Raw genomic sequence first — 23,594 nt, 5'->3', positions numbered from 1 at the left:
AGTTGGCGGCTCTGTGATGTGGTGTGGTGGGGTTAGGTGTGAATGTAAGACCTTAAAATATGTTGTTGGACGCTTCAAAACAGTGCCGCATGGACTTATGTGTTTGATTGACCATTAAGTTGAACAATCAAATCTGATAAAACGAGAATTAACAATTACAATCAGAGCAAAGGAAGTTACGGAGGCCAAAAACACCAAAGAAGTGGGAAAATAATGAAACCGTGGATGTAATCTTCGTAGTAATAATACTGCTCGCAAGAGCCTGCGTAACAAAGTACGCCTTCAACAGAAGCACCATCACATTGGTCATTTGTGCTGCTACTGTTGCCGCCGCTGCTACTGCAGCTTCTACTTCTAGCTTGCATGCCCATTCCACACGTAACAGTACATCTTCCATATCTTGACCAAGCTGACCAGGAGGAAGATTCTGTTTGTTTTTTAAATTAAGATGATTTTCGTTGAAGATAATGAATCGTACACACACTAATACACACACACACACACACACACATGCACATAGATTTATGAACATACACACAAACATATACACACAAACACATGCACATATTATAAGTTATAGTCAATGAAATATAACGTTAAATTAATAACGACGACAACAACAACACCAGCAATAACAACAACAGCAGCAGCAGCAACAACAACAGAAACATACCAACGACATGCAGATGCAGTTGAAGAATTGAACTGAGAACTACCATTACGAACCAACCCATCTCTGATGTATTTCGTATTTTTCATTTGTGATTTTTGTTACATTCAAAAGGTAGTATGAATTGTAGAATTATAAAGTACTACTTCTACTACTACTACTACTACTACTACTACTACTGCTGCTGCTGCTGCTGCTGCTACTACTACTACTTTTTATTTATTAAAGAATCCATTAATATATTTATATAATTAAATACACATATTTTATAGTAAATGAATTTATAAATAAGTCATCCAACCACTGATGAAAACTTACTTTATTTATTGATTAATTAATTAATTAATTAAACGAAATAATAAATTATTAATTCAAATATTAACAAATTAACACAACTGACGCGATAGTAAATTTGCTAAAAATATTATTACATTCGATGCTTTGAGTTTGATTCTAACTCGCATCCTAATCCAATTTATATGTTCATATGGGTCCTGACGTGTGCACGATTTGTAAAAAGTATGTGAAGATAAAATTGTAAAAATGCTAAGAATACTGACAACTATAGACAAATATAAATATAACATAGTTAAAAACTCAAAATTCTGAAAAAATTTGAAAATCCTGTCTAAAAATACAATGAAATCAAATTGCAAAAAAGTCCATTTCGTCAATAGCTCATTTATATAAAATTAAAAATTCTAAACAGGAGTGTGAGGGTTACAACGTGTATATGGGAAGATGTGTGGGAAATTGATTAATGTCCAATCGATAAGAGGCTCGCTTCGATGCTGCCCAAGTTAATCGCTCGGATCACGGAGGAAAAAAATTCTCATTTTTGAACCAGTCAAGTGTGTTTGATGGAATGTTACGTAAAAACACACAACACAACACACACACACACACACAAATAAGCTTTCAAACAACAATCTACACAAGCAGAAAAACAAACCCACTGCTCGCGCACATATATAAAAAGAGGAATATAATTTACTAAATGATTTTAAAATAAACTTGAAAAAATGGCACGGCAATAATGATTAACAGCACGATTTAACCAATAGCCTCATTCAGTTGCGGATCTAGAGAACTTTGACGAGAAGAAGGGGGTGGCGAGGGGGACAAAATTTTGACGGGTAAGAGACGTTTGACGATTTTACTTTGATGTAACTCGAAAAATATTTTTTTTCAATTATTTAAATGCGTGTTTATCAAAAAAAGAGAGAAATTTTTATGCAATATCAGTCAATGATGCTGATGGTGATAATATTGATAGTAGTGACGATGATGATAACGGTGATGATGGTCTGTTGTTATCAAACCATATCAGAAAATAAGATAGGTTCATCTGTTTCCTGGAGAAGAATATTAATCAATCAATCGATTAATCAATCAATCATTTATTTAACTAACTAATCAACGAACCAACCAATCATTCAACCAACCAACCAACAAACCAATCAATCAATCAATCAATCAATCAACCAATCAATCAATCAATCAATCAATCAATCAATCAATCAATCAATCAATCAATCAATCAATCAATCAATCAATCAATCAATCAATCAATCAATCAATCAATCAATCAATCAATCAATCAATCAATCAATCAATCAATCAATCAATCAATCAATCAATCATTCAATCAATCAATCAATCAATTAATCAACCAATCAACCAATCAATCAGTCGATTAATCAATTAATCATTTATTTAACTGACTAATCAATCAATCAATCAACCAATCAACCAATCAATCAGACAGTCCGTTTTAGATAGTTACAAACCATTAGTCAGTCAATTAACCGATCAACCGGCCATCCAAACAATCAAAATACCAACCAACCAATCAGTCAATCAAAAAACCAACCAACTTATCAATCAATCAACCAATCCACAAACCAACCAATCACAAAGCGACACAAACTTCTGTATGCGAGACCTTCTTAGGAGAGATCTTCAGGTAGAATCCGCGAATAAGGAAAAAAGTTGCAAACATCAAGAAGACCAAGCCGATCACCACCAAACCGTTGATACTGAATAATAATAATAATAATAATAATAATAATGAAAATAATTATAATTACTTTATTCTTCTTCTGAAAGAAGTATACACACATACGTTCATTAACACGCACATACAAAGCATAATACACACATTAACATACATTGCACATTTACATAGATGCATGATAATAAAAAAAACACACACACACAAACTTACACACACACACACACACACACACACACACACATATATATATATATATATATATATACAAATGCGCACATAAACAAGCATAAGTACACATATAAATACCCACAAATACCTCTTTTATGCTATAATACCTGAAATGGAAGGAAGACAGTGTGAAAAAGAAAAAGCCAGCGGCCCATACGAATATAAAAGTCAGTCTTATTAAATTTCTTTCGCATTCATCTTCGTCAGCAAATGTGTCTTTCTGTATGATATTCGTTCGTTCATTCATCCATTCATATTTGATGTTGTAATTAAATGCTTAATGTGTTTTTTGACATTTTGTCTACCATTAATTAATATATTAATACGTAACGACAGTTACGATAGAAATCAATGTAAACTGATGTGAATGAATGAATGAATGACAGACCAACCAGCCAACCAACAAATTAGCCAATCAGTTAACCAATCAAAATGAACGAACGAACGAACCAACGAACAAACAAATGAATGAAAGACCAACCAATTAATTAATTAACCAACCAACCAATCAGTCAAACAAACAACCAACCAGCTAATCAATCAATAAACCAACCAACCAACCAATCAAATCAACCAACCAACCAATCAATAATCAATTCAACCAACCAACCAACCAGCATCTTACTCACCCATAGCCAATCAAGGCATCTTTTCAATGCATCCAAAATACCCATCACTTCATTAAAACTACTACTATTACTATTGTTACTATTACTACTACTACTACTAAAAGGTGTTAGACGAATGACTAATTAACTTATTGATCAATCAAATTGACAAAGTGTTAATATATATAAATCTATGTATACCTGTATATAAATATATAAATAAATATATATATATATATATATATATATACTTGCTGAGTGTGTGTGTGTATTTAACTATTTTATTAATATTTAAAAAAAATAATATTATCCTTTAAACGCGTAAACCCTCAACATTGTTATCATGTGTACAAAGGAAAGTTATATACAGACATATGTATATATATATATATATATATATATACATATATATATACATATATATATATATATACATTTGTTTATAGAGAGAAAGAAAGAATAAAAGAGTGAGAGAGAGAAAGAGAGAGAGAGAAAGAGATAGAGAGAGATGGGAGCTACATACTTCAATATGACATGTCTAATAACAAATCGATAATACATTGTTTATCGTATAATATAAAAATTGATCATTTGTTAAGAAGATAATGTAGACGAGCGAATGTGTACGTATTATGTGTATACGTGCGTGTCTCTGTATGCGCGTTTGTACCTGTGGGTAATTTTTCTTACTCATCTCACTCAAACACTCATTCATGGTTAATCAATTGCACCTTCATTACACATAAACATGCGGGTTGTAGTATACGCATATTCATAAACACCTTTACCCATTATGATAACGAATTGTTATACTAACTAGAGTACACATGCGTACGCGCACATGCATACTCTGGTAAACACACACACACACACACACAGCAAGGGAGATAGATATAAAAAGAGAGGAAGAAAGAAAGATAGGAAGAGATCAAACTGTCAATCAAATGTCTTCCAAATCGAATACTTGAAATATAAATGCCTGATATAATATAATATAATGAATGAATGAATGAATGAGTGAATGAATGAGTGAACACGGATAAATTCTCCTTTTTTATTCTGTAACATTTACAGTGTAAATTAAACGTACGACAAACAATACTATGGTGGCATCATTTTATTTGTTATATTGCTCTAAACTTTCCATATAAATAAATATCATAAATAACACTTTTTATAACTTTTTATAAAAATAATAAAGATGATAATATGATTATTATTATTCTTCTTAATAATACTTTCAGCTGAAGTAAAAAATAAAATTTTTCCGGTAAAAAAAATTTTAAAAGATTCGCACTCTGTTTCAAATAATTACTTGATAGGAAGACAGAGAAAAATAAAAACATTGAAATTGTTTCTGTTAGTATAAGCAGTCAAATTATAAATATATATATACACATATACGTATATTATATATATTATCCAAATTCAAATATATATATATATATATATATATATGCATGCCATATAAATGTTATCACCCTAATACATTCTTATCATTAAAATTATGCCCGTCATAATAAGCAGCATTATTTCTTGAATAAAATTATTATTTCTTGAATAAGATACTTATGTATATATAGGATTAAGACTGTCAGAAATGTGATTATTGATGAAAATCACATGTTCCGCGGTAGTTAATTTAGTTATAAATTTTTGATTGACAGAGCAGCGCTATATAAATGATCGTTGTTTATGAAAAAACTGAGTAAAATGAAATTTTTTGATGAAAGTGAAATATCCATTTCTAATGGTAAATGAAAAATTATTTAGTCGCAAATAATGTTATGTAGATATCAGGAAGAGTTTTTTCAATTGTTCCTCCATCCATTCGTTCACTCATTCATTCATTAGTTCACTCGTTCATTCGTCAATTCATTCATTCGTTCAATCAAAATTATTTTAAGTCATAACAATTATCTAAGTTTGATGAAATTATAACCTAAAAATAGAAAAAATTAACTAAGGAGCATGCATATTCATGGAATTGACTATACAAAATTTTCATAAATTTTTCAAAACAAAAGAAAAATGGATAACAAGCGGAATGAATGATTGAGTGAATGAGTGAGTGAGTGAGTAAAAGTGAGTGAGTTAATAAATGAATGAGTTAATAAAATAAAAAAACAAGCTAATGTGGTTTAATGAAAACAAACGGATAAAAATTGAAAACAATAAAATGGACAACATCAGCGTAATAAACAAAACGAGACGAAATGAAACGAGAGGCAGAAAAGTCATCTTAGGCTGTGTGTGAAGCAATAAAAATTTCTGAGATTAACTGAATGTAATTACGTCACCATCATCGTCATCATCATACCAGCTACAGTATTTTTTCATCACCTCAGAGTATCATTATCATTATTATTATCATCATTCACCCTTCTAAAACGACGTACATCATCATCACCATCATCTTTCTTCCACTCCTCCTCCTCCTCCTTCTCCTCCTCGTCATCATCATCATCGTCGTCGTCACAATCATCGAAGCTATCATCGCTACAATCGTCATCACCATCACCATGGTAACAACAACTAGCATCATTGTCAGCACCGAATCCCTGCACGCCTTCACACTTCAAGAAATCATCAGCTCTCCCTTTAGCATCATTATCTCTCTTTCCTCCTTTTGTAGTTGCATTAGCAGCAGTAGTAGCTGCATTCACAGCAGTAGCAGCTGTATTTCCAGCTATGGTAGCTGCCTTTCCAGCTGTGGTAGCCGCTTCTTTGACGACTCTATCGAAGATTGATCTTAGAGTGAGTTCAATTTCACCGAGTAGAGGTCGCACGTCTGGATTGCTGTGCCAACAAGCCAGCATCAAGTCCCAACATTCCGGGTCCACGTCTTTTGGTTTCTCCGGTCGAAGTCCTGATTCATTTGCGTGAGTGAGTTAAAAAGTTATTTGTTCAACGAAGCATTTAATTACGGTGCAATCCTCTGAGGAATGTCAATGGAGCGAACATAATAATACTATTAAACTTTTTAAAATAAATATGGAAGTTTTAGAAAAATTTGAACAATTTATGTGAAAGGTGACAAATTTCTTATGAAGAAGGAAAAACGCGAGAGTTGTTATAATCAGTTAGCGTAATTAAAAAAGCATCCCCATCATGCTCATCATCAGCACCACTACCGCCATAAAGACGACAACCTTTTTTGACGCAGTTCCACAGAACTTCCTTGCTGGGACATTTCTCAAATCTCAGAGGCAACTGGACACATCCAGAACATAAGTACCAGAACAAAACTCCGAATGCGTATATGTCCACACTGTGGTCGTATTTGCCTGAGTGGTGGGTTGGTCAGTCAGTCAGTCAGTCAGTCAGTCAGTCAGTCAGTCAGTCAGTCAGTCAGTCAGTCAGTCAGTCAGTCAGTCAGTCAGTCAGTCAGTCAGTCAGTCAGTCAGTCAGTCAATCAATCAATCAATCAATCAATCATTCAATCAATTTTAAGTTCAACCAATCCAACCAGCCAATCAGCCAGCCAGCCAACCAACCTGCCAGCCAACCAACCAACCAGAAACAAGTTCAGGCGCCATATGTATGGGAGTGCCAACGATACTACCCGTCATTAGAGTTTCAGGTTTACAGAAACCAAGGTCGGTCAGCTTGGCGCGTTTGTTGCCGTCTATCTACTCACCAAAACGCCAATAATATTAATTAGCTAATTAATTAAATAATTAAACAGGTAATTAATAGATTGATTAAGAATTAATAGGTTATTGATTATATCAACAAGACACCAACCAACCAATACGTTCTTAAGTTTGATATCTCTATGTACGAGGCCCTGACTATGCAAGTATCGAATGCCTTCGACTACGTCAATCGATATCTGGAGTCTGTCTCGTCCGGTGTTTGAATTGATGCATTGATTGATGAATGAATGAATGAATGAATGAATGAATGAATGAATGAATTAATGAATGAATGAATGAATGAATTAATGAATGATTGGTCATCTGATTGGATAGTTGATCGAATGGTTACATGATTAATTGAGTGATCGATTGAAAGAATATATCAGTTAAATATTTTTTCCCAAGTCGTATCATAGGTAATTTCGATAAAACGATTCGTCAAGCAATCAAGCAGACAATCAGACAGACCGTTCAATCCAACTCAACTTCTTCTCAATAGCGGTATGCAGGTCCATGTCCAACTTATCCATGATCAACATGACCGCCAGACCATTGGAACTGTACGTGTAATCAATAACGGAACCCCTAAGTACTGCTATCCTGTCGTGTTCCGGAATGTTCCTGTGTGTGTGTGTGTGCGTTTGTGTGCCTGTGTGTGCGTGTGTGTGTGCCTGTGTGTTTGTCCGTACGTATGTATGCCTATTTGTTTTGTGTGGTTTCAAATGATAGGATAAAATATATTACAAGCAAAAAACCTACAAACCTACAAAAAACCCATGAAACGTGTATAAAGAATACACAATCACAAAAACATTGTATAATACACACGCATACACACACACACACACACACACACGCACACGCACACGCACGCACGCACACATACATAGTATAGTAGAACTCCATGGCAAGATCATTCCAATGTTTTTCATCCGGGGGCACCATTGTTTTGACGGCACAGGGCTTGAAGCCGGCCCACGAGTCACACATAAAAACAACCCCGTACTGACCATTGCCAATCATCGCACCCAACTTTGGTTTGCCTGTAAAGTTGGTAACACACGCACACGGACTCACACATACACACATATACACACACACACAAACAACACATCACAGACACATAACAAACCATGCAGCAGCAAGTCTCTGAGAGATCGGCTTTCGAGACTTAGTTTGGCCACTCTAGGGGCATATTCTTTCCTTATGGTCAGCCTCTGGACCTCGGTTCGTTCCAGCTGACCGCTGTGTTTGACCTCCAACTGTTTCAGGCACTGCTCGAAAGTTTGATGAGACTTCTTCAGACGTTCCTTTATCTGATTGCATATGCTTCTTGCTAGTCTGTGTGTCGTTGTGAGGTGTGTGTGCGTGCGTGTGTTTGAGAGAGAGAAAGAGAGAGAGAGAAAAAGAGAGAGAAAAAGCGTTAGTGTGTGTGATGGTTAAATGGTAACTGATAGACGGCAACTATTAATAATATAAAAACTATTATTCAAAAAAATTATTTAAAGAGAGTTACGTAGGAACTAACTTTTGGCAACGAGATTCATTTAATGATGACAGCATTTCCGAGGCAACTTTTTTCTTCCAATCAGCATCAATTTTCATCGAGGGGCGGGACCAAATTGAATGCAGAACCTGTGCGATAGGTTGATATAAATCTATAAATAAACTAACAGTGGTAAAATGATTTGTGATTGGTTGGTATGAATCTGCAAATATTCAATCAGTAGCAGTGAAAAAATTTGAACCAAGAGCCAGCTAACAACTCAATCAGTAAAACATCCAATCACTATCATTCAAACTAACCAACAAATCAAACCAACCAATCAATCCACCAACCAACCAATCAACCAATTAACTAACGTGTTTCATCCTTTCAATGAATGCTCTGACAAATGAATCATTAGTTTGTAATGTTATGTTCACTTGGTATGCTGTGCTTAAAATCTGATGATGACGATGATGAAGAAGGTAACGAAGATGATGATGTTTCTAACGATGATGATGTTATATGATGATGACAACAAACTATGGTGGTGATGACGATAAAGACGACGACGACGATGACGATGATGCATATGGTGAGGCTGCTGAAGCAAAGATGAATGATGATATCACCCTCACAATGCCAACCACGTCAACACCATCCTCACAACCATCACCATCATCATCACAACCACAACCATCATCATCACCATCATTATCACAACCACAACCATCACCATCATCATCACAAAGATAGATACAAACGTCTTTAAGAGCTCTGGATGTCCTTGAAGATTCCAACCCTGTCTCCACGTCCAACTGTTCCAATGATTTCAGACACCTCGACAGAATGCCTGAGTGGAGGATTGATCGAGAAATATAGTGTACGGTAATAAGTGGAGGGAGCACATCAACATCATCGAGCCATCATCACATCATCATCGAGCCATCATCACATCAACATCATCGAGCCATCATCACATCAACCAGCAAGAAACAACAACAGCAAAACATGCAAACAACATCAACAAATCATGCAAACAACAACTCATTGATAGAAATACATGCAATACATCAACCGAGAAAACGACAGCAAGCAACACATAAACAACGAGCAACGAGCAAACAAATAAACGAACGAATGAACGAACGAACGAATGAATGAAAACAAACAGACGAACAGCAAACAACCAACCTATGTAACTCTCTCTCAACACATCAACAGAGTTAACGAGTTCTCCAGCTATCATGCCATTCAAGTTGAGGAGTACGAAATCTTCAATCTGCTCGGAGCAGAACTTCAAGTCCTTAGATGAACCTACCAATCCATCTTCTGATAGTTCTATACCTTTGTCATTGATTGATTGGTTGATTGGTTGATTGATTGGTTGATTGATTGGTTGATTGGTTGGTTGATTGATTGGTTGATTGGTTGATTGATTGATTGGTTGGTTGGTTGATTGATTGGTTGATTGATTGATTGGTTGATTGGTTGGTTGATTGATTGGTTGATTTAAAAATTGTCTGATTGCCTGGATCAGCTGGCTGATTACTGGGCTGGTTGGTTGATGGTTAGTTAATTAGAGTAATGAAATTGAAAACAACTTCATGTGAATAATAGAATAAACGACTGTGTAAATTAATGAATGAACAAACGAGTGAAAGAACGAACAAACGAATGAAAGAACGAACAAACGAATGAAAGAGCGAACAAACGAATGAAAGAGCGAACAAACGAATGAAAGAACGTACAAACGAATGAATAAACGAACAAAACCATTCTTGAACTGACCGACAATCTCACAAGTGGCCGCTTTCTGAATAAGCTCCTCCTTCTTTCTGTCAATCATACCACAAATCATCTTCTTCAGTTCATCTTGCTTCTTCGTCGCCATCTCCATCAGTGAATTATAAAGTTCCTCCTGGGGTTGAAATGAATGAAATGATCAAAAATAAATAAGTGTCAGTGTTATTAGTCAACCAACCAATCAATCAATCAGACAACCAACCAATCCATCTAACAATCCATCCAACAATCAACCAACCAATCAATCCATCCAACAATCAATCACACCATTCAATCAACCAACCTCCTTAGTTTTAGCGAACTTAATTCTAGGAGGCACACGGAATCCATTCTGTGCCATGTTGTAAGCAATCTTTATGGTGGAATCCAGACAATGCAGGTGAACGCTGATGATGACGTTGACTGTTTTTAACAACATCCTGCTCAGGACAACTTTTGTAAATTCGTGCAGTTGCGCTGTTAATTCAAGTCTGTCTACGTCGTTGTTGATGCGATTGATGTCGTTGTTGGTGTTATTTGTGCTGCTGTTAGCGCTGTTGTTGTTGTTGTTGTTAATGCAGCAGTTATAGATCTTATAATCGAAAAGTGAGTATTGCTGTTGTTGTTTCTGCGTGGCTGACGTCACGACTGGCGATGATAATGATGACGACGACGATGCTGATAATGATAGATCAATGGATGGATCTGTTAAAAATCTGTGGCGGAGGAATGAATGATATGAAAAAAATCATTCTTTATATCTTATCTATTTACATCCAAATTATTATTATTATTATTATTATTATTATTATTATTATTATTATTATTATTATTATTTAAGATTAAGCAGAACATGTGAGTGTACTGCACTCAAAATATCAGAGGCACTATGACTTTCAATCTATTCAGTAATAGCATTGGCATTAATCATACTAAAAGACGGTAGTGAGAGTAGCAGAAGCAGCATTTGTAGTAGTAGTAATAGTAGTAACGGTAGCAACAGCAGCAGCAGTAGTAAAAGTAATAGTAGTAGCAGCAGCAGCAGTAGTAGTAGAACATTTGAAACATTTGAAATTAGTTAAGTAACATAGTAACAGTATTAGTGGTGGTAGCAGTAACAGAGTAGCAGTAATAGTAAGTAAGTAACATTAGTAGTTTGTAGTACCAACTTAATCTCCTCTCCATATTCTTTTAAACTGACCAACGGTTTGAAGTTTAACTTGAAAAGCTGCTCCTCTAACAGCAGCTGACTGCAGGTGGAAAAATTATTATTATTATTATTATTATTATTATTATTAGTAGTAGTAGTAGTAGTAGTAGTAGTAGTAGTAGTAGTAGTAGTAGTAGTAGTATCGTTAGAGTTAGATTGTCGTTGTTGCTGTTGTTTATTTTTTGATAACTGGATGATGAATACTGAGAGTTCGTTTGATGATTCTTGCAGATATTTCAAGAGATTTTCTTCCTGTTTTTAAAAACGATGGTATAACTTGTCAATCAGTCAATCAATCAAGCAATCAATCAATCAATCAGTCAACTATTGTATCTGCATATATACATAAATATATAAATGTATGTTTATTTGTATGCGCGCGTGTGGCGCGCGTGTGTGCGTGTATGTGTGTGTGTGCGTGAATGTATGACGAAATCATCAGAAAGCAATTTGGCAAAAAAACATGTCAAAAAACAAAAAAAACACAGCCTGCCTAATTATTCAGTGTAGTTTTTCCACAATTATAAATGATGACTGTGAAGACAATGAGTAAACAACATCATCATCATCATCATCGCCACGACCATTATCGTCGTCATCATCATCATTGTCAGTGTGAAATGTAAACAAACAAACAAACAAACAAACAAACATGTAATTAGCCACTATTATTACTGCTACTTATTAGAATAAAAATTATCAGCTGAACAACCAAGAAGGGTGATTTTACGTAATTACATCAAATAACAGCAATCAATCCTTACAATCCTTACAACATGACCATCCTTATTCAATCATTACAATTCTTACAATCCTCAATCCTTACAACATGACCATCATTATTCAATCATTACAATCCTTACAACATGACCATCATTATTCAATCATTACAATCCTTACAACATGACCATCATTATTCAATCATTACAATCCTAACTACATGATTATCATTATTCAATCAATCATTACAATCCTAACAACTTGACCATCGACCCTAACATCTTCAGAAAGTTCAGTCCCCTCGATGACCAATAGGAAGAGTTTATTGTTATTTCGGAGGAAAGACTGAAAAAGAAAGTCGTAATTTTGTTTTGAGTGCGGCCTAACTTCGGGTAGGTAGATCTCCAAACCTGCCTGCAACAACTTATTAGGTACATGTATTTCTAGGTAATACGATGATGAAGATGACGACGATGATGAAGTTGTTGCAGATGACGACGATGGAGATGATGATTTAATATCTTTGGTGCCATAAACGTCATCAGGGGAGATGTTATTTTTCCATGAAGAATTAGTTCGTTTGAAGGAATTGAACGAGAAACTACTTCGAGGGTTGTTGTTGTTGCTGTTTGATTGGTTGGCCGTGACACTGGAGGGATGTACAAGATCTGATTGGATTTTTGAGATTCTCTGCCTGGTGCCATTTCTGATTAGAATTGGCCGCCAGAGTTGATTAGTGTCGTGGAGGTTGAAGATGTCCTGCTCCAGTAAGTGCTTGAGGATGGTGGTTCTCGATGATGGGCTGTTTGTCAATATTATCAGCGTCGGGGAGTTTGAGAAGATGCTTCTTATCGATTGCTCTTCCTCCGATGAAATTTCTGCCCTTACTTTTGATTCTGCAGAGAGGAGGAATGAAAGTTTCACATTACATACATTAATAAATCACAAATGAATTTTTTTGTTGTATTGAATTGAGCGCCTCTACAGTCATCTTCCAAGGCACTAAACAACATGTGGAAGTTCATTCTCATTACTATTTATAAATTCTTAAAAATAACTCTAGAATTAATTGAATACCAAACGAAATGAACATACTGTACGAAATCAGTGACCATTCACTGTCAGTTGACGTTGAAGTTTGTGTACTTGTGATTTCGACATTGTCTGTCGATTTGCTTCGTGGTGGGTTAGTGTTTGAGATGAAGTCTGGTTCGTAGTCATTCTCGTTTTTCACAATTATTGAAGAGTAATTATCTTGGAAACAAATTTAATTATCTTTAATAATAATAGACCTATCTAAGTAAATGTCAAACCAATGTTAAACAACTTGATAAGTAGTCAATATTTAAAATTTTTAAAGTTAAAAAAGGATTGAAAAAAATGTGTGAAAGTAGAATTTTTGTTATTAAATCTTTTCACACCTAACTGTGCAACACAAGAATCAACTCATTCAACTCAAACAAACACATCATAAATAATATAATATAATTAACTAGCAACAACAACAATATTGCAAACTACATACACACTAACAACTAACTGAAACAACTAGCTTTGTTGATTTCGGCAAAGATGGACTTGGTCTCCTCTAGCAACTGTTTCATCAATTTAGCATTGAACCCGAACGTGAAAATTTCTTTTGCCAGTTGAAGCTGAGCCATCCCTCTGGCAGGGGTATTTCATACATATTCAATTGTATTATTATTGAACAAAACAATAAAATAAATGAGCAAAATGCTGTCATAAGACAATTAATTACTAGCAGCAAAATTAGGCAGTTCAAGCAACAGGCTGAAATGAAATTAAAAACAAAATTGAAAACTGATATTGAATTGAATATTGAATGCAAGCAAATTAAATTGCATACTTACTGCAAGTAAAAAATTGAAAATCTCACTTGCCTACAGATAGTTCTGTACAAAGTACTCCCGGAAATGATTAATTAAGATTGTCAGTCAGATTAAACTTAAACAAGTTTTCATTCTAAATTTAATTTAATAAATTGAGCCGAAACTGAAATAAATGTCACAAATTGTGCATCAAATATTTAAATCAATCTTTTCGTCACTTCTCCAGGTTGTTTACTTTTCGGGATACAAACAAGAACAAAATAGATGGTTTACTTTTAACCGCAACAAATAATTCTTGAAATTTTTGTTTTTTATTTTTTAATACTTTGAAACCATTAAATTCAGAATTTATAAAATTAAAATTGTTATGTTATGTTTTTAAAATATTTTTACAAAATTATAGTCATACACTTGAAACAGATTATAATTTGTAAACCATGGATATATATATATATATAATATATATATAATATATATTATATATATATGTATATATATATATAATATATATATATATAATTATATATAAAAGTTGTAAACATTACCTAATCCAGGACGAAGCAAGTTGCGAGACTCGAGAATCAAGAACCGATTGTGAGCGATAAATGTTGTCGAACGTGCAAATGTTGAGTTTTCAGAGCTGTGTTGCCTCAATTGTTGACTGCTGGAGCTCATTCAACGTAAAATTTTAACGTTTTAACGTTTCTCAATTTAAATTCACAATTTTAATTTAATAATTTTTGTTTAGATTTCCCTCAGTAATGGTTGTGCTGGTAGTCATGCGGCGGCCAAAAAGGCCTGGTTGCCCGGTGCTGTCATTCAGTGGCTCATGGAAAATAGTAAGTTAGACATTTTTAATAAGGGCATTATTATAGCATAGCTAGTAGTTAAGTTAAGAAGAGTTAACCTTAACCTTAACTAGCTTAGTTAGCTTGTTAGATACTAGTTTTTATTTAGTTTAGAGATTTATTTAGTTTAGAGGAGACTAGCACTCTAGTAACTAGAGAGAGTAGCAGTTGTCATGAACTAATTGTAATTTAAAATTTTTACACATTTATTAACTTAATTGAGTTAGCTCACTTTTACTTTTCTGCTTAATTTTTGTAGATAAATATATTTATATATATATATATATATATATATAAAGTTTGAATATAATACTAATTCATATAGACTCACCATGTATTATATTATATTAATAATTATATTTTATATAAAATACAACATTTAGTGTCAATGTTAAACCACATAGACCATCAAATGATAGACGACTGACAAATATCTTTTATTAAAAATCTGAAGACCAGAAGATGACAGATTTTACTTTAATTTTATATTTATCTAGATTGCTCCGACGCCTATGAACTAGAAGACACTTTGAGCTCTATATTATTCAACGAATTCCATCTTTTAGTGGAAGATGGTACTCTGAGCTTGGTAGATAGCCAGTTTTTTTTTTTTTAATTGATGAAATACAGTTTCTTATGTATATAAGTTTTTTGCATAATGTTAAACAGTTTGTGAATTTACATTCTGTGGATACAACAATCAAATGAGTAGAAATATTTTTCTAAGGTGTGTTCACAAATAATAGACGCGCTAACACTCTGTGAGTCTGGGAGAGCTAGTGAGGCTGTTGAAAAGTACTGCAATAAAAGTAACAGACCTGTAGCAAACCCACCAGTAACTATTCAGCAAGACGACGACGACGATGACGACGATGAAGAAGTTAGTAATGGTCAGGATGAAGATGTTGTGATGGTAATTTTTCTAAACTATTTTTTATAAATATACCTGTTAATTACTTGGGCAGAGTTTTATTTAACCATCTCCTTGTTGTTAGTGAAGAAAACCTTGGGGTAGATTTTATAGTTATAAGTAATATATATATATTATATATTTATTATTTATATAATATCCCTACTAATTCCTATCCTATATATGTATATATATATACATATATATATACATATATATATATATATATATATATATGTATATATATATATATATATATATTGCTCATTCTCTAACTCCTATAAGATTTGTGGAAAGACTTGTAAAGCCAAATTTTGTTCTAATTTGTTTTGTTTTTTTGCTGACAATTATTATAAATTAATTAATTATAATTAATAACTAAATATTTTTATAATTTTTTTCATTTTTCCCAATAATCTAAAAAAATTGTTTGAAATTTCATGCAGATGGATACAACAGCACCAGACAGTTCTACCTCTGGTTAGACTATAGTTTAATTGTATATACATATATATCTAATCATGTATATTTCATTGAATACATATATATATTTATATATATATATATATATATATATATATTTGTGTGTGTGTGTGTGTGTAGGCAATACATCTTTGTTTGTCTACCACACGCGCGTTTGTGTGTGCACGTGTGTGTGTTTATATGTGTATTATCAACAGTATTAATTAGCATATCAAACATGATGATTTAATATTTTATAATGCAACCTTATTTTTTTTTTTCATTCAGCAGAGCATCATCACCAGCCACAACCAGAGCAGCAGCAACTACAGCAGCCACAACACCCACAATCATCGCAGCAGCAGCAACCTCAGCAGCCACGAGAGCAGCGACGAAACCTGTACAACCAACCTGACCAAGATGGCTGGACAACCGTGTCCAAACAACACAAAAAGAAATGATTCTATCTCCTAATTAGTCATTGCTAATGAGTGATGGCAGATACTGTAAAAATTGTTTTTCTCCCTCACTTCATAGGTTTCCTTGTAAATATTTTGCAAAATCAGACAAAAATATCAGCATCAAGAAGTGGCTTGAGTTTTTCTTTCACTTCTGTTATGTGAGCTAACTATTTAATTTCCTGATTTTATAATTGATTGATTGATTGATTGATTTATTGATCGTTCAACGATTTTATAACTTTTTGGCAAAGTTTATACTACAAAACGATAAAAAATTATTTTTTTTTGCAAATGACGTTATTTTCAAACAATAATAATAATAATTTTTTAAATTTTAGTGTATAAAAACAATTAAAATATTGTTGAAATGCTTTTTTTTCAAAAACTCGATTTTACTTCATAACACGTCGTCTTGCTTATAATTAATAGTGTCGATGTAAGTTTTAAAACTCACAGTAAATGAATTGATCTATTTTACGATAATATTCGGGGAATTAAATGAATAAATTTCTAAAATAAATTGATTTAGTTAGACTTTATTTCGTTGAATTAAATAAAATTTGAAGAAGTAGCGCTGGAAAAATGAAGATGAAAAATGTTAGTTTTTTCTGATCTAAAAGTATTTGAATATTCCATTGTCTCCATTTCAGCAATTTATTCACGTCTTTCAATTCAAATCATTGGACCTCTTTGACGCCTTCAGTTTGGAGCTCATGCTTCATATTAGGCTTTCAAATTGGAGATTTATTAAACATTTTGTTATTATTTTTATAATTTGTTTTTTTTTATTTATTCTCAAATTATTTTTTATAAATTTTTAAATAAAACTAGCAAAACAGGAGCAATGAAAACCGTAGAAATAGCGTTAGAAGGTCGTCGTCTTCAAGTGCCAGGCAGTGCAACAGCAAGTTATATGTCGTATGTCAACTGTTCTTATGATAATTAGATTGAATGAATGATTGAATGGATAAATGGATGAATAGATGGATGTGAATGGATAATAGAATGAATTGATAGTCGGTTAAATGAATGAATATGGTTGAATAGATGGTCAATATTTGTTCATACCCGCATTTGAATGTATTTAATCACAGATACTAAAGAAATATTTCCACAAAAATCGATTTCTAATCTGTAATAAATTGAATCTAAAATCATAATTGAAGAAACTTTTTAAATGAAAATTTGCAGAAATTAGGAAAAGTCTTGTCCGAGTTTGTAACATCAGAGCAATCGTATGTCAAAAGACTGCATCTTCTCTGTAGGGTAATGTATGGATTTTTATTTATTTATTATTATTATTTATTTATTTATCATTTATTTATATCCATGTGGTAATGTGTCGCCCTATTAATCATTCATTATGCGCTATATAAATAAAAAATGTTATTTGATTGGTTGATCGGTTGGTTGATTTATTGAGTTATTAACTAGTTAATTGATTAGATGGTTTGTTGGCTGGCTGGCCTATGATTGATCAGTTAATAATTAACTTCATCTTCTGCACGCATTCAATTACTTCCCTAAATAACAATCCCGACAGGTTGTGAGAGTGAACCTAGCCAAAGCCAACTTAAACGACATTCCAACTGAATTATTGTTCAATGACATCAGCGCTCTCTATAATTTTCACTCCGTCAAACTTGAGCCGGCATTTCAAACCTGTCTGTATTATTACAAAGATCCGAAGTAACGAATAAATTTTTTTTTCATAATGTTTCTGATAGACTTACTTTATGATTTATTCTTTCATTATGATGTTTATAAATAACTAATTTCAATATTTCTAAACCCTTCTTACCCCTGATTGGACCACAAAGTAAATATGAAAAAAAATTGATGGGTCGTGTCGTTCTCTCATTGGCTGATAATTTCAAGCTCTACCCACCGTACGCTGTCAATTATCAGAAAATTATCGAGACCTTTGATGAACTCGTTCAAAATGATTCCAAGTTTAGGAGATTTGTCGAACATTTTGAGGTCAGATGATGATAAATTTGTTTGTTTGTTTGTTGTTGTTAGTGCTGTTTAGTTTTGCTGATGTTAATATTATTGTGTTGTCGAGTCCTCTGAACTTAGGAAGAGTGTTATATACCTTTTATCATTTTTAACCATTATTATTATTAATAATAATAAATTATCAAATTAATTTTATTTTATTTCTTAACTGAAACAGAAATCTAACGAGAGTATGGGGTTGAAGTTGAAGCATTTATTTATAGAACCGATACAACGTTTGCCTAGATATGAATTGCTTCTTAAAGGTTGTCTTTACTACTGCTGCTGTAGTCGCTGCTACTACTGTCGTGGCTGCTGTTGTTGTCGTTTTTGACGCTGTGGTTATTGTAGTTTGTGGTTGCTGATTTTGGGGTTGTGGTTAATGGATATCTTAATTCGTTCCTAACACGAGCGCATATGTTTATATATAAAGTTTTTTTTTTTTGTTTAACAAACATTTGTTTATTAATTAATTAATTTATTTATATTTATAAAATTATAAATAGATGTTTAAATAATATTAATTAGAATATTATTTTTAAAAAAATATGTGTAACACAGAGTATATCTCTTGCTTGGATGAATCAATGGAAGATTATAAATATGCCAAAGGTTAGACGCTCAGACTATCAGACTAAAAAATAAAATAACTAATAAGTAATAATTATGAATAATAAAAATAATTAAATTAACAGAAATAATAACAAAATAATGATAATAATAATTGGAAGAAATCGCAAAAGTTATGATAAATATGCATGAATAGATCTCAAGTTTATCCGGTTTTTTTCAAATCAAATTAATTAAATTTTTAATCAAATATATAAATTAGTTATAATAATTATGATTATTATTGATTTAATAACAATAGTTATCATTATTAAGATGCCTTGGAAAAGATTGTACAGTTTAACAGGCGTTCAAATGAAGGAATAAGACAAGAGGTTTATTATTATTTTTAATGGGTTGTGCAGATGACTAGTATTGTGTAGCGCTACATAAATTATTCATTCATTTTGTCGTTCATTCATTCATTCATTCTGTCGTTCATTCATTCATTCCATTCTTTCATTTGTTTTTGTTCTTTTAATGTATATCCATTTATTGGTTCGCCCGTTTGTTCATTCGTTTTTTGTTTATCTATTTTTTGTTCATTCAACCGTTAATTCATTCGTTCGTTTATCTATTCATTTATTTTTTCATTCTTTCATTCATTCGCTCGTAGGAGAATGTATCGAAAGTTAAGCAGATCATGACAATCGTGGTCAACATTGGCAATCTTATGGCACCAGGTTGCTTGCTGATTATGCCGATAGTGACGATGTTGATGACGGCGGTGTTGACAATAGTTATGATAATGATATCGACAATAATGATCATCATCATCACCGTGAACATCATCATCATCAGGACGATCATACGTAATGGAAGCAGATGCTAACATCATCCAGCCAATAACAGGCAAGATTGTTGCCCGGAAATTATATTTGGTCAGTGTTGACGACTACGATCGCGGCGATGACAGTGATGATGATAATGATTATGATGAAGATTATGATGATGATTTTGGTGACAACGATGAAGAAGATGAGTTAGGTTTCAATGACTGATGATTTGAGGATGAATTTTTAAATTTTTTTGAGGTATTACATCATTCACTCATTCATTCATTCATTCATTCACTTATTTATTTATTCATTCATTCACTCATTTATTCATTCACTAATTTATTTACTTATTTATTTATTATTTAATTTACTATAACAGTTTAACGATATGTTAATCGTCTGCAACAACAAGTCGTCTTATAAAGACAAAAAAGCGCTTTATGAGGCTGTACACAAAATTCCGTTGTCCATACTTAGGGTATGGTCATTCATTCGTTTATTCATTTGTATGTTTGTTCATTCATTCGTTCGTTCATTCATTCGTTCGTTCATTCATTCTTTCGTTCATCCAGTACAGAGCAGTAGCAGGCAGATTGTACCTGATCAGCCCGATGGCAATGGTAGAGTTTGTACCAAAGAACACTGAAGAACTTCAATCTTGGATTAAGGTGATTATTTAAATATCATAATTTACAGATACTATATTTTCTCTCTCAGATTTCACATATAAAACCTTTCTAAACATTCAACTTCGAGTGAATTTATTCTGCTGAAATCAGAAATGAACGAGATTTTCAAGATATAGGTGTAATTTAACGCTATAGAGTGATTTTATCTGTAATTATTTTTCCTTAAATTTTATTCCTCCATGTTTTTACTACAAATATTATTAGTAATAATTTGCTAGTAAATCGTTATGATCGTCGTATGTATATTTGTATTTTAAACAGGAGCTGGGTTTCTTCATAAAGAACAATAGGACCTTTCCTCCATTGTCCATCCTCTGATAGCCCTCAACTTTGTGATATTTTGATGATTTAATTTTGAAAATTATTTGCCAGAGTGTGACGAACTCACGTATATTTGAGTATACTAGCAAAATTTTGAACATTTCTTTAGCAAGATGCTGATCAGCTTGCCATATTTTTATCGTTTTACCTTTTAATCACTTGTTTGTTTTTAAAAAAAATCACATTATCGATTGTTCAGCTGTTTGCCTGTTTTTTGTTTTTTTTACACAAAATTTCTAAAAATAACTTAGAGCAAAGTAGGAGCCGGACAATGAGTGATCATGAGGCTTGCCTCGTTAAAGTTAAAAATAATGTTCAGTTTTTTGAGTCCGTCATTGCCGCAAGTATGAGCAACGAGAACAACGTAGAAGCCAAAGAGCTGTATGCTTCTAATTTGAAGCGCAACATAGAGAAGTTGAAACTGATGAAGTTTCAGTTTGATAACAACAGCAACGATGTCTGTGCAAATAAAAATAGTAAAAATAATTGTAATAATAATGGTTTCACTGAAAGAAAAATCACTTGTGGTAATGTCACAGCGTTAAATGAAGGTCCTTCAAAATCTAGCAATAATAAAATTAATTTCCCTAATTTTTCTTCTTATTCTACTAAAAACTCTATCTTAGTCCTCCCAACTACTGCTACCGCTAATGATGACAACCCAAATATAGAAACTGTATCGTCGCCCAGTGTAGCTGTCTTGAAAGCCAAACTTGAATCACATCAAAGCTTTCAAGATTCATTATTATATTCTTCATTAACGGTGCCAAGAAAAGTATTTTGGCTCAATTTTTTTTGTATTTTTTATTTGTATATATCAAGATATAATACATAGATTTTTCTTAACTAAAATGCCTTAGTTTTTATTTTCTTTGTTTAATTTTAGTTAGTTTGGGTATATGATTATATATTTACATAATACATATGCTAATTAACAAGTTGTGCATCATATTAAAATTAAATACGTTACTATAAAATTAAATATGTTATTATCATAAATTTATGTTACTCAATAGAGACTAGACAGAAATGCCAACAACAACAACGGCGGCAGCAACTTGGTTTTGAGGGAATCTTCCATGTACAACTCTTCAGCTGGAATCGTTAGAAAAGGACATTTCATAAAAGAAATCAGTGAAGATGACATTAACATCAACGACGTCAATGACATCAACAACAGTAAAGATGTCAGCACCACTACTAGTACTACTACTACTTTGGCTAATTCTGATCAGATGAAAATTAACAAAATGGATAAAAAAGCTGTTAGTTTTAATTAGCGTTTTATTTTTGAGTTAAGTGTAACTGATTGTCTGCTGATTGATTGGTTGGTTGGTTGGTTGGTTGATTAATGGCTGTTTAACTTTTACATTAATAAGTGTGTGTACATAAACTTATTGTTTTTCCTTCAGGGTCATTTCACACAGTCAAAACGCTATCAAATCGAAAATCTTATGTCATGAGTATCATATTAATACTGTGTTTACTTGTCACTAAAAAAGGCATTACTTTCATAATAAATTAAAATTTACTTTTTAAAAAAATTTAATTTAAAAATTTCATTAAATAAACTGATTTTAATTAATTTTTATTTGTTTTTTTGCCCTTTCTTTTCTCTCTCTCTCCTCTCTCTTTCTCTCTTTCTCACTCTCGCTCGATCACTCTCTCTTTCTCACATTTTACTCATTTAACTCAACTAAATGTGACATTTTCTATTTTTTAAATTATTTTTTCAAGTTTTCTGGTTTGAGTGAGATAGTATATCCTATTAAAACTAAAATTTAACCAGTACTGCTATATCCTATTAAATTGAAATGACAATAAAATAAATCAATAATAACAACAAGAACAATAATAATAGTAATAATAGTGATCAAATTTTCTAAAAATAATGCATAACATGAAGTGATGCATTGTTTACTTACCTATATCTTATCATTAAGTTTTTTTATTAATGCTATTCATAATACTCTTCATCTTATTTTCTTATTGTTATTAATATTGTTGTTATTGCTAATCCTTTATTTAACACATTATAATTATTATTATTATCGTAATTTTGAAATAAAATATTTTTTTTCTCTTATTTAATTTCTTGAGGCAAAACTTGACAAAGTTCAACAAGAGTTTGTCCATACAGAAACTAGATATGTTAAGCGATTAGCTGCCTTGTGTGAAGTTAGTTTGTGTGTGTGTATTTGTGTGTGTCCGTGTGTGTGTATGTGTGTAGGCGTGTGTTTATAGGTGTGTTTGATTTAGCATGTCATTAAACGCTATTTCAGCCATTAATAATTTTTTTGCT

The 23,594-nt window shown here is 32.5% G+C and overlaps 3 protein-coding genes across 3 annotated transcripts in view; 2 read left to right on the top strand and 1 right to left on the bottom strand.

The window, feature by feature from the left end:
* Nucleotides 1-5,862: 5,862 nt before the first annotated feature.
* HELRODRAFT_72374 (hypothetical protein) lies at nucleotides 5,863-10,931 on the bottom strand (the record flags this gene model as incomplete). The annotated part of the gene is made up of 13 exons (XM_009012804.1): nucleotides 5,863-6,392; nucleotides 6,670-6,810; nucleotides 7,041-7,155; nucleotides 7,275-7,365; nucleotides 7,633-7,785; nucleotides 8,051-8,207; nucleotides 8,297-8,496; nucleotides 8,693-8,799; nucleotides 9,028-9,111; nucleotides 9,415-9,503; nucleotides 9,845-9,997; nucleotides 10,442-10,571; nucleotides 10,740-10,931. Coding segments are annotated over 13 exons (2,142 nt in total), but the record flags the coding sequence as incomplete, so codon positions are not given.
* A 3,844-nt stretch (nucleotides 10,932-14,775) lies between these two features.
* On the top strand, nucleotides 14,776-17,106 carry HELRODRAFT_154433 (hypothetical protein). The gene is made up of 6 exons (XM_009012803.1): nucleotides 14,776-14,895; nucleotides 14,964-15,054; nucleotides 15,561-15,652; nucleotides 15,791-15,982; nucleotides 16,420-16,453; nucleotides 16,724-17,106. Exons 1-6 carry the CDS (start codon nucleotides 14,839-14,841, stop codon nucleotides 16,894-16,896), a joined length of 639 nt encoding a protein of 212 aa, XP_009011051.1. The 5' UTR covers nucleotides 14,776-14,838; the 3' UTR covers nucleotides 16,897-17,106.
* A 1,629-nt stretch (nucleotides 17,107-18,735) lies between these two features.
* The window catches only part of HELRODRAFT_167280 (hypothetical protein), a gene marked incomplete at both ends in the record, with an annotated part of 7,437 nt that continues 2,578 nt past the window's right edge, over nucleotides 18,736-23,594 (top strand). Inside the window, 11 exons of the mRNA XM_009012802.1 lie at nucleotides 18,736-18,876; nucleotides 19,073-19,160; nucleotides 19,456-19,506; nucleotides 19,780-19,838; nucleotides 20,120-20,186; nucleotides 20,305-20,384; nucleotides 20,662-20,760; nucleotides 20,855-20,950; nucleotides 21,492-22,067; nucleotides 22,309-22,557; nucleotides 23,393-23,470. Coding sequence (XP_009011050.1) covers nucleotides 18,736-18,876; nucleotides 19,073-19,160; nucleotides 19,456-19,506; nucleotides 19,780-19,838; nucleotides 20,120-20,186; nucleotides 20,305-20,384; nucleotides 20,662-20,760; nucleotides 20,855-20,950; nucleotides 21,492-22,067; nucleotides 22,309-22,557; nucleotides 23,393-23,470 — 1,584 coding nt within the window. The remainder of the gene's footprint in view (nucleotides 18,877-19,072; nucleotides 19,161-19,455; nucleotides 19,507-19,779; nucleotides 19,839-20,119; nucleotides 20,187-20,304; nucleotides 20,385-20,661; nucleotides 20,761-20,854; nucleotides 20,951-21,491; nucleotides 22,068-22,308; nucleotides 22,558-23,392; nucleotides 23,471-23,594) is intronic.

Source organism: Helobdella robusta (assembly GCF_000326865.2).
Source record: "Helobdella robusta unplaced genomic scaffold HELROscaffold_11, whole genome shotgun sequence".
Lineage (NCBI taxonomy): Eukaryota > Metazoa > Annelida > Clitellata > Rhynchobdellida > Glossiphoniidae > Helobdella > Helobdella robusta.
The sequence above is the reverse complement of the archived record's forward strand: the minus strand, read 5'-3'. Positions and strand labels throughout refer to the sequence as shown.

What these genes read in the sequence shown, in the direction of transcription:
- HELRODRAFT_154433 (XM_009012803.1), top strand. Translation starts at nt 14,839, where the DNA reads ATGTTGAGTTTTCAGAGCTGTGTTGCCTCAATTGTTGACTGCTGGAGC. An exon ending in AAGATGGTACTCTGAGCTTG is followed by an intron (nt 15,653 to 15,790) that starts GTAGATAGCCAG and finishes TATTTTTCTAAG; the next exon opens with GTGTGTTCACAAATAATAGA. An exon ending in AAGATGTTGTGATGGTAATT is followed by an intron (nt 15,983 to 16,419) that starts TTTCTAAACTAT and finishes AATTTCATGCAG; the next exon opens with ATGGATACAACAGCACCAGA.